At 45.1% G+C, this 11,943-nt stretch overlaps 1 protein-coding gene across 1 annotated transcript; it reads right to left on the reverse strand.

The window, feature by feature from the left end:
- LOC8055139 (probable plastid-lipid-associated protein 3, chloroplastic) lies at window positions 1,011-3,501 on the reverse strand. Its single transcript, XM_002467397.2, has 3 exons — window positions 2,793-3,501; window positions 1,916-2,111; window positions 1,011-1,557 (listed from the first exon to the last, which is right to left on the reverse strand). Exons 1-3 carry the CDS (start codon window positions 3,422-3,424, stop codon window positions 1,240-1,242), a joined length of 1,146 nt encoding a protein of 381 aa, XP_002467442.1. The 5' UTR covers window positions 3,425-3,501; the 3' UTR covers window positions 1,011-1,239.

The raw sequence follows: 11,943 nt of genomic DNA on the forward strand, positions 1-11,943 counted from the left end.
AAGGAAAGTCGCGCGCGAAGGCAATCGTGAGCGCGCGAAGGAAAAAATCGCAGCCGGGTCCACTTTGGCTAATTGTCAACTCAATTATGCAAAACCCTTGGAGATGACCTATTTTTAGACTTTGCATTTTGTTTTAGAAGTTTGCAAACAACAACAAATGTCAACTCAATTATGCAAAACCCTTGAAGATGTTAGAGCATCCAATTTGCCGCGAACATTCACCCGACGCGCTAGGAGGAGAAAAGCTCGACAAAAAAATTGTGTGGGTCCATAATTTTCTTTTTTGTCAAGTGATTACTGCCAAACCATTGAAGATTGCCTCTTTTCGCCTTTGCCATATTTTTTTGAGACTTAGCAAACTCCCTCATTTGCCAAACCAATTATACAAAACTGTTGGAAATGCTCTTAGCTGCAGTTAGATGATAGTAGTCTTTAGGAAGCGGAGTTACTCCCTCATTCTATAAATAAATGCAGGTCTCGTTTTCGAAAGTTTGACTAGAAATATATCAAATAATATCAGTATTTGTATTTATAAATAAGTATATAATGAAAATATAAGTCATACTTAATCTAATAATACATATTACATATGATAAATATTAGAATATTTATATATATATTTAGTCAAACTTAAAAAAGTTTGACTTTTTCATCAGAGGAGACATGCATTTATTTGTGCATTTATTTGTAGAGAGGGAGTAGCTGCTAAGTTTAGTAGCTACTTTTGCTAAGTCTTTGATGTAATCGGTCTATAAATAATTAGCAACATAAACTGAAAACGATGCATTGTTAGCAGCACATGTTATATTCACAATCTGATATGCATCGGGGACGCATCACCGGTTATCTGGCAGGAAACTACCGGTTTCTGCTCTCCAGTCGGACAATGTGGCTTTATTGATCTTGGGTAAAGCAGGCTTGCTTATATTTAGACTAACACAAACGCTTTACTGCTATCCCTGCGTTTGAGCGCTTGGATCATAGTTTTGATCATGCAGATTGGTGTTAGATTTTCCCAAACACAGTAGTATACCATCTCCCCTTGCTATACAGTAATCATGCCCCTCTCCTAGCGTTGACGAATTCCAAAACCCCCAGACAAAAGAGAAGGTTCCGTTTCGAAAAGTACCCAGCAGCTTGCTGAAGTACAACAGTACCTGCTGGATTGGCCCCAGTCTGCAATTCATTGGTAGACAAATTGCCAAATACTACAAAGATTAAAAAATAATAGCACCAGATTTACAATAGATCTAGCAAAGGGCTCCCCTCTTTCGCAAGAATAAACAAGCCTCCATCACCTCTCGAGATCCTTAAGTCTTTGTCCAGGTAGGTAGTCAAGAGCCAGGATCGAGCTCTGTTGTTGCCGGGAATCGGTACCTTGAGGGGTGGCTGCCCAGAAATGGACCCTGCAATGCTAGCAAATGCTTGCTGCAATGGATTCAGTGCCTGCTGGACTGGCCCCAGGCTGATCTTCTGCCCAAATATATCAATTTGTTGAGGTAGATCCACAGATGATGATATTACCGGAGGCTGAAAGCTCCCCTCCTTAAATTGGACCTGCATTCAGTTAATCACCAGCATGTAAGTTTGATCATCTACACATTGTCACATGACAACTTAAATAAATAGCTGACAAATTATCACAAGAAATGTAGCATCTGGTGTCTGCACACTGAAGTGTCATTTGAAAGTGTGGTGCATCAAATTTTGCAGTCAGCAAAACAAAATTGTAGAAATGAACTCCACATTTCCAACGAGTACGAAGGCAAGTTAGCTAAGTGGGTAAATGACTGAAACAACTTTTAGTAACATAGTATGGCAGTCCTAATTTCCAACCCAATAAACTGTTGTCTCTGGGTTATCCCAGAAAATGAATAATGTATCCGAACAGGCTAGCATGCCGATCAATTCATACCTCTATTCTTGACGGACTTTGAACCTCAAAAGAGGCAGTTGCGCTGAATGAAAATGATGCGAATGGAGTCGTAAGGGTTGAAGCATTGACTATCGTCATGCTTTTGGAGTCAATTTCTTGGGATATCTGCTTTACTTTGACCAAAGGTGTTGCCCCAGCAGCTAGAATAGGCAGAAGCTCGGAATATGCTGTATATCTGCAAGTCAATGATCAAACATGATAAGGCAACCATTTGTCTTTGAGATAACTGTATCAAGAAAACATGAAAACGCAACCATTTGTCGTTAGATATAATTGTATCAAGAAGGTACGGAAATAAAGCACCAGAAAACTCAATGATGAGAAGCAGAACATGTTGTGTGCGCGCGAGCACATATGTGGGCACGATCATCTATCCATTATTTCATTGCTAAATATATTAGACCTACTTCATTTAAGATTACATGACATAGCAATGGTACATCCGATGGGTTACAAACCTCTCAAGTCTCAATCAAACCAATAAATAGGTAAGGCCTAAACAAAATCTCGTGGACCCATGAGTAAAGGTTTCTTGCATCATATAGAAGCTGTAATTTTCTGTTTGATTGCCAGAGGTTGCACTAGTTGCATGGCTAAAGAAGCTGTTCAGTTCTGAGTACGGAGGAATGCAGATGCGTTGGGAGCATATGGATCGAACCGTACCCAATCATTACATATCTCAGCACACCTGTCAATGATTTGAATGGTACTCCGTATTGCCACACGGATGATTATCACTTATCAGCAGTAGCAAGTAGCAACACAGCTCATCAGCCCTGAATAATCAATCGATCGACCAACTTACTAGGAACAGACAAAAGGTCACGTCACGTGTTTGGGCATAGCAAGAACTCACATGAGGATCCAGTTGCCGTCGAGGAGATCCGATGTCTCGACGGGCGCCGTAGTAGGGTTAGCCGCCTCGAGCTGGGTGACTAGCTCGACGACCTCCCCTCTGACCTCCGTGGACGCCCGGAAGCCGAGGTCGGAGCCGTACACCGTGTCCACCAAGCAGCGCTTGAGCTCCTCCCTCTTCACCGCCTGCTCGTCCTCCTCCGCCGCCGCCGGAGCCGGGGTCGGGTCCGGCACCGACGCCTCTGGCTCCTCCTCCCACTCGTCGTCTGCGGCGGGGCTAGGCGGGTCCGCGGCGGAGGGCGGCTCGGGCTCGGGCGCCCCGGGCTCGCCCCACTCGTCGACGACGATAGGGCGTGAGTTGCCGTCGGCGGAGTCGTCCTCGTCGTCGATGAGCGGATCGGGCTGCGCGGGGGCCTCGGGGGCGCCTGGCGGCGAACGCTCGCCCCACTCGTCGGGGATGCCTCCTCGGCCACGCCCGCGGCCGCGCCCGGTTGCCCCCGGGGGGCGGCGCAAGCGGAGGCCCGAGGTGTGGGGCCTGAGAGTGCCACGGACTAGGCGGCCGGCGGCGGGGCGGTCGACGTGGGAGAGGGGGAGGAGGGACGCGTGGGACGCCGCGGCGAAGATGGGAGCCATTCGATTTTCGCTCGCTTGCCCCTTGTCTGGCGGCGGATGGGCTCGAGAAAAAAATGGGGAGGAAGAGCGGCCGATTTCGCTCAAGGGAGGCCCGACCCGCAGCAAGTGAAGAAGAGACGCCACACGCCAGCTCAAGGGAGGGCGAGGCGCTGCGCCACGTGTCTGCTGGGATATTCTTCGTCGTCTGGATGGGCCTAGTCCAGCCTCATCTTGGAATCACATGTGGTCTTGGGCCAGGATGACGGTGTCCCAATGGGCTTTCTCAAAGTGGCCCATAGATCCTGAGGGGATAATGGAACTACGGCCCATTTTTTGCGCCCGGGTTAGATGGCAATCATCCTGACATGGACGAATCGATTTGTTCATCCAATCCAATCCAAGGAAAAAGGAAAAAAAAAACAACAACATGAGCCGCAGCCGGACCACACAAACTCCACACATGATGGTGATACGTCCGTACGGGTCGGCGGTCCATGACCAAAAATCACATGCCATCAGTTAATGTGTTTTTGCAGGGGCGTCGTCGCTCCCACAGTCCCACGTACCGGCGGCACGGCAGGCTAGGCTACTGGCTACGCCTATCGCCTACTTCGTGTCTGTTTGGCACGCTGGCTTTGCGGGTTGGACTATGCTGCTAGTGCTAGCTAGGCCTCATAGGCCTCACTGTGCGTCAACATTCTGCCCATTCATGACTACTACTACCCCGTCCCAAAAAAAAAATATAATCCTCATATTCTCAAAAGTTAAAAGATTCTTAATTTTGACCAAATTAATTTAAAAAGTATTTATATTTATAATAGATAATAAGTACCACTAGATTAATCATAATATATATATTTATAATAAACTTAATTCGATATCTAATTGTATATAACAACGTCTATAAACTTGATCAAATTTAAAGATCTTTTGATTTCTCGAGAAGCGAGATTTATACTCTTTTTAGTACGGAGGGAGTATATTCGAGAGATCAATGGTGTCGGTGTTTTGACCTCGGGGGTAGCACCAACGAGTGAATTTGTGTGCGTGCTTCCCTCTTCGGATGGTGATGCAAGATGAACACAATGATCTATCCTGGTTCGGGCAAAAGAAGGCCCTACGTCTAGTAGGGGGAGAGAAGCTTGTATTATCTTGCACCTAAGTGCTTGTACATGGGTGAATACAAGTATAAATGCACGTGAGGTTCTAAGTCCTCAAAGCCTAGCAGCGAGGGGTGAAGGCGTTGTTGTGCATGGGAGCGTGGTGTTCTATGCGTGGTTTCCATGTTCTAAGCCCCGGTGTCACCTTTTATAGGCCAAGGGGAGACACAGGGTTACATGGTATAGGGGCTAGAGTAGGCTTCGACAGGGGTATGGGTGCAGGTCAACTCAAGGCCCCGTACCGACGTGGCTCGACAGGTCTTGTTACAGTGTACTTGGTGATGATGGCGTGTGCACTCCCTTGCGTGAGTCCTTGTATATCTCCTGGTACTTAGCCTGTACTTATACGCACACGTGTACAATTCCTGCAGTCGTCGCATTGGGAGTTGTTGGAGCGCTGACTTCCTCTAGCACATCCTTCTCAGGGAAGTATCTGATGGCCTCGAGGATCAAGCAGACTCGACAAGGCCCATACGTAGAAGCGCTGACTATTACGTCTGAAAGCCCTAGTTTGGTTTCGGATAATTGATGAAACCCTAGTACTAACCGCTAAACTAAGTGTGTGTAAACTTAATGAGGTTGGTACATGCCAAGTGATGATCATGGTGATGATGGTGATGACCTCAAGATGATCAAGTGCTCAACTTGGAAAAGAAGAAAGAGAAAAACAAAATCCAATGGAGATCAAGGCAAAGGTATTGCTTAGGGTTTTGGTTTTGGTGATCAAGACACCATAGAGGGTGTGATCACATTTAGGATAGATAACCATACAATAAAGAGGGGAATTCTTTGGCTAAGCGGTTATCAAGTGCCACTAGGTGTCATTGTTTATGTGCATGCATTTAGAACCTAGTGAGCTAACTTAACTCCTTCGAAGAATATAATTGTGAAAATACTAACACACATGCACTTGTTGGTACACACTTGATGGTGTTGGCACACTTTGAGAAGGAGGTGGAGGTTGAATGGTAGAGAGGGGTTTGGGTTCTGTAACGTCCCGCCTCCACGAGGCCGGGCCTGCTTACATGTGACAACTTTTCTAGGACATAGTCAGCCCCCACAGATCAACACTAGTCTTTTCTACACACTTTGTCCTCACTCGCGCACACCCAGGAAGGACTTCCCAGTCAGTCACCCATCCCTAAATTTCTCTAGGCCAAGCACGCTTAACTTTAGAGTTCTTTGGAGATGGGCTTCCGGAAAAGAAGTTACAACTTGTTGGTATGAGTCTCCTATTAATCCTATTAATCCCTGGGCTAGGTGTTACATCCTCACCCCCTTAAGAGATCGACGTCCTCGTCGATCAACCCCAAGCCAGGAACATCCTCTCTTGGCTAGGTCCGTGCATCCAGTGCCAGCGCATGTGCCATGCTGTGTGATAACTCCGGGTCCACACCAGCCATGCACACCATGCCTACGCAACTGCGACACAAGCGCCCGTGAAACCGCGAGAGTCAGCTTTGATACCATTCTGTAACGTCCCGCCTCCACGAAGCCGAGCCTGCTTACATCTGATAGCTTTTCTAGGACATAATCAGCCCCCACAGACCAACACTAGTCTTTTCTGCACACTTTGTCCTCACTCGCGCACATCCAGGAAGGACTTCCCAGTCGGTCACCCATCCCTAAATTTCTCTAGGCCAAGCACGCTTAACTTTAGAGTTCTTTGGAGATGGGCTTCTGAAAAAGAAGTTGCAACTTATTGGTATGAGTCTCCTATTAATCCTATTAAGCCATGGACTGGGTGTTACAGGTTCCTCTCTCCCTCCCACCAAGCTTGCGAGGCGGGATTCGACGCTTTTAAGAAAATGTAATGCATATTTTCTATTGCACCGGTGGGAACTTTAGAGAAGTTGCAGGAGTGCCGGACGCTGGCCACGGAGGCACCAGACGCTGAGCCTGCGTGTCCGGTGTGTTATCAATGCCTAGCTCTGTTAAGGTTAGGCACCGGACACTCTGCACCGGACGTAGGTGAAACCCTATTGGTGCGTCTGGTGCTGCCTTACCTCTATGAGTGACTCTGACTGAGGGCACCGGACGCCCAGGGTGTGTCCGGTGGCTTGGGTCCGGTGCCTGTGAGCTTTTGCAGTGCTCTCTAGGTAAGGGACCGGACGCTCAGGGCACGTCCGGTGGTGTCGGTCCGGTGACCCCGTGTGTTTGCAGACCTCTCTACGCACATGACCGTTGTGCACCGGATGCGTCTGGTGCTAACTTGAGCACGTCCAGTGGTTCATTCTTGGCTGTTGGAGATCAACGCGCGTAGGTCAAAAGGTTGACACGTGGCTTCCTCTAGAGCACCAGACGCAGGGTCTGTGCGTCTGGTGGTCTCGATTTCTGCCTAGTAAAAGAGCCAACGGCTCTATTTGTTTGAGGGTCTTATAAATAGTTGTTGGCTGGCTTAGGGCTCACTCTCTTGGCATTCTAGTATACTTGACATCCTTGTGAGCCTAAGCAAACACCTCCCACTCATCTCCTTCATAGATTAATCATCTTTGTGAGATTGGGAGTGATTCCAAGTGCATTTGCTTGAGTGATTGCATCTAGTGGCACTTGGGGATCGTTTTGGCTGCGGTTTTGTTGTTACTCTTGGTGGTTGCCACCACCTAGATGGCTTGGGGCAGCAGAGGACCTTTGGCACAAGTTGGTGATTGTTCGTGGCTATCTCCTAGTGATTGTGAGGGCTTTTATACTTTTCCCGGCGGATAGCCAAAAGGTAACTCTAGTGGATTGCTCGTGTCATTGAGCTACCTCACTTGTGGGTAGGTTCTTGTGGTGTCCTAGTGAGGACAAGGTTTGTGCTACACCTCTTAGCCGTCGAACCACCGTTGGTCGACACAACGGGGATGTAGCGTGCCGGTAAGGACGTGAACCTCGGGAGAAAAATCGGTGTCTCATTGTGTTTGATTGGCATTCTCCTATTACTTGATTGTTCATATATTGGTGCTTAGTTCATCCCCTACATGGCGGTATAAATATCTCATCCTCTCCATTTACTTACCACAAAGTAGTGTAACTAGTTTAGTTGCTAGTCTTGCCTTGTGTAGCATAGTTCACTAGTGTAGCTTGTAGTGACATAACTCTTGTGTGCCTAGTGATCATATCAACTAGAATTGTTGGATAGGTGGCTTGCAAACACCCTATTAGAACTAGAGCAAAAAGCTTCACTTTGTTAATTACTAACCTCTTGCTCTAGTGAGTTTGTAGAATTTTTAATAGCCTATTCACACCCCTCTAGCCATATTAGGACCTTTCAGTAGTGGAGCCTATGGGCTAGCACAACCAGGCATGGTGTTTAGGAGAAGCCAGCCCAGCTGCCAACACGCTCGCACCACACGCTCTTTCCACTCCCCTGCTATATAAGCCATCTAATGCAATGCCAATGCCTCCCTCCCCAACCCTAACCCTCACTTGTCTCCCTCCCCAAATCTGCCACTCTCGACTCTCGCACTCACTTAGTCACCTCGTAGTCACATTTGCTTGCCTATTGCCTCACCTCGCTTAAGCTTGACGCCACTGTCTGCGACCTGGACCCTGGTGTCCTCAACGCGACCTGACTGCCACCGGTGTCTATGCCTCCCTCTTTGCCTCTCTCTTCTCCCTCTCCTACCCATCTCCTCTCTCTAGATCTTGGTGATGTGTGAGTTTGTTATCGTTGTCTGTCCCTCCAACACCGCTCACTGTTGTTATTGACAATGTATTGTTATCTTCTCTAACCTCTGGGATGGCGTCCTCTCTAGCACCAGGCTCTGGTTGCAAAGGTATACCCTAATCCTAACCCTAACTCTAACCCTAACCTTCCCTGTCCTTCCTGGCCCACTCTCTTCTCTCTTCTTCAATCTTTATCTTTTCTAATTGTTCGCATCATTTCTTTTGTGGGTCGGTAGCTGATGCTTCGTCCTCTAGCTGCGGCATAGGACCAAGGCGACCACCTACACCATCAAGGAACAGAGCTAGAGGGACCATGGCTGAAGATGATGGCCTTTTGCCACCTGGCCTAGTCCTAGAGGGCGAGAACGACGATAACATTGGAGCCGACACTGCTGTGTTGTTCGCCATCGATGTTGGGGACGACTCTACTGCTCCAATTGATCTAGACGAGGGAGCACCAGCGACTGTGAACTCCTACAGCTCTGCTCCTTCGGTTCACTACTAAATTTGCACCTTCTTGCCACACGCCCCTCTGTGCAACGCCTGGAATTGTGTTGTAAAAGAGAGACGTTCTGCAACATTTTCCGATACCTTGGCAATATGTTACTCCTATAGCAACCTTTATTTTTAAACCGTGGCAACAGGTTTGCACTTTTACCATGCTGACATTTCGTGGTATTAGTGCTGATCAGCATTGCAACTATCGGATGCTCTTGCAACCATTAAGTATAGAGTTGCTATTGAGGGACTGTATAGCCACGTTGTTGGAGCGTTGCAAGCTTGCTCAGGACCATTGCAATTAGGCTGTTGGTTATTGCAACTTAATAAAGAAACTGTTGCGATATAAGCTATAATTGCCACACTTTTGGGTCGTTGTAATAAGAACTCGCGCCCATTGCAATAGGTACTTGTTAAATGCAACGCAAGTGTTCTAGGCAAGGCAAAAGTGTGTCATTTTGCCACGAATCTGTTTGGTTGCAAATAAATCACGGCGGTCGTTTGGTATATTACTATAGGAAAATTAAAATGGCCCAGCTGGCCCATCATCAACCCTGCGTGACCTAGCCTTTCTCCTTCGTCGTTGGCGGCGCCTCTCGCAGCTTGACGCTACTCCATCAATTGAGATATCGATCAATAGGAGGGCATCTACTACAGCGCCGTGAGGACAAGGATCGAACATCATTACTGATAATTAGCAAGTGGACGCCGGTGATCAACGTCCCGCGGCAACAAAACTAGGTGCGTGCAGGGCCGCACTTGATCTTAATGCTTTCCATAATTATTGGTTTGTAATATAATCTTGGATTATATATATTTGTGATGAAGTTGTACATATATATGTCATAATTCGTTTTGCACATTTTTGCTAGGAGAAGAAGATAATGTCACGGTAATATGGTACAAGTTGGATGCGAATGGACCGGTCAGATCCTATTTGGCAAGAGAAGTTCATCAAATTTCTGGACACCATATTTGTTGGGACAACTACTGCAACCCGCACTAATCGTTGCTATTGCACCAGTTGCTACGACATGGCCATGTTGCAATTACATGTTCCAGCAACACCTCAAGCATTGTATTAGCTGCTGTTACCACACCAGAAAACGTAGCAACAACACAGATTACAACACCACAAGTGTTGCGATATAACTACTGCATTTGCAACACTAACCAGAAAAGCGTTGCGACAGCCTCTTGCCACAGTTTGTCTTGCAACACCCCGCAACGTTTTTCGCGCGTTGCCATTCCGGTTATTACAACGTTTTTGGCGCTTTTGCCACAGTTTAGGCGCGTTGAAATTCTGGGCGAATCTAGTAGTGGTTGCTGGTAATGGTAACATTGGTAAGCGCAAATTGTCTATTTGGGATGATTTTGAGGAGACCTATGAAGACATGAATTGCGTTTCTACTTGCATTAAGTTTGTTTGTAAGATGTGCAAGTCTATCTTTTTTGCTAGACAGCTGCAGGCATTGGTCACTTAAAAAGGCATAAAAGTTATGTAGGATTAAAATTGACCAACGTGCTAGGGTTCAATCTAGGCTTTCATACAATCCTGATGGTTCTAGTTATAGAGAAAAATTCACCAACGGTTCCTCAACTTGGCTCAAGGTGTCCTCTAAGTCCCTCAACTTTTAGAGTGATATATGTGGATCCCTAAACTTGGTAGAGAGTGTCATTCAGATCTCTAAACTTTCAAGGTGATCACTATGGGTCCTTAAACTTGGCAAAGGGTGTCATCCAAGTTCTTAAACTTTTAAGGAGATCACCGCATGTCCACAAACTTGGCTAACAGTGTCATCCCAGTCCAAGTATGGTCTAACTCACTCTATAAGTTGGTGTGACATACTGTCTGTAAGTTAGACATGTATCCACCATGTGTCAATTAATCAATCATTATTTATATAATATTTATCATAAAATTATAATTATATAAAATAAATTACATCAACAAAAAAATTAAAGTATTAAAAAATTTACAACAACAAATGATATTTATATCGGCAAAAATATTTACAATAAATATACAAATGTACTATAATACCTACATTAAAACTTTTAATACTATAATACTAGTATTAGAACTTTTAATAATAGTATTGGAATTTTTAATAATAGTATTATTTTATATAATTTATAATTTCAGACTAAATATTATATAAGTAATGATTGATTAATTGACACATGTTGGATCCATGTCTAACATAGAATGAGCGTGCCATACCAGCTTATAGAGTGGGTTAGATCACATTTGGACCGAGATGACACTGTCGGCCAAAGTTTAGGGACCTAAATGACATCATCTTCCAAGTTTAAAGACTTATGATATCACTTTAAAAGTTCAGTGACCTAGATGACACTATGAGCCAAGTTGAGGGACCGTTGGTGAAGTTTTCTCCTGTTTATAACTAGGATTATAAACCTGATGTTGCTAGTCTGAGTTATGTTGTTTGATTACTAAGCTTGATCTGCCTTTAGGAATCGGTGAGACTAATGCTTGGGAAGAATACATTGATAGAGCTCATAGTCCTAAGTTTGTCAAGGTCTCTCGGCAGACCACCAGTAGAGATCTTTCGCAAACTTTTTAATGAACGACATAATCTGACTAAGAACTCTATGTTGTTTGGTGCTTCTTCTGTTGCTTTGACATCAGATATTTTGTGTGGCAATGCAAAGGAAGACTATATAAGTGTTCTTGCTCATTATGTTAGTGTTTTCTAAGAGTTGTAGAAAAAGGTAACTGGTATTAGATTGATTGAGGTAAAGCATATTGGTGAAAATATAGCTAAAAAGGTTGGTTATGTGATTCAAGAGTTTGGTTTGCTTGATAAGATCATATTTGTTACTCTTGAAAATGCATCTTCTAATGCTAAGGCCATGGAAACCTTGACACCTATGTTTGTTGGTTACCTTGGTTCTGAACCTGCATCAACACCTTTAGATCCTAATAAGGTTAAGTATAATCTGATACTTTAACATCATGCATGTCATATTATTAATCTCATTGTGAAATTTGGCTTGAAAAGGTACAAATCTTACATTGAGGATTTTAGAACTGCTATCAACTTCTTAAATTCTTCTAATCAAAGAATTGCTAGGTTCATATCTCACAAACATTGCACAGGGTGTTAGACCTAGAAAATTTAGTTTGGATATGGATGTTAGATGGAATGCTATAGACCTCATGCTTGAACACTTGTTGTCATATAAAGATGTGTTTTCTTTGTTCATTAA

The sequence above is a fragment of the Sorghum bicolor genome, chromosome 1 (genome assembly GCF_000003195.3).
Source record: "Sorghum bicolor cultivar BTx623 chromosome 1, Sorghum_bicolor_NCBIv3, whole genome shotgun sequence".
NCBI classification, from domain to species: domain Eukaryota; kingdom Viridiplantae; phylum Streptophyta; class Magnoliopsida; order Poales; family Poaceae; genus Sorghum; species Sorghum bicolor.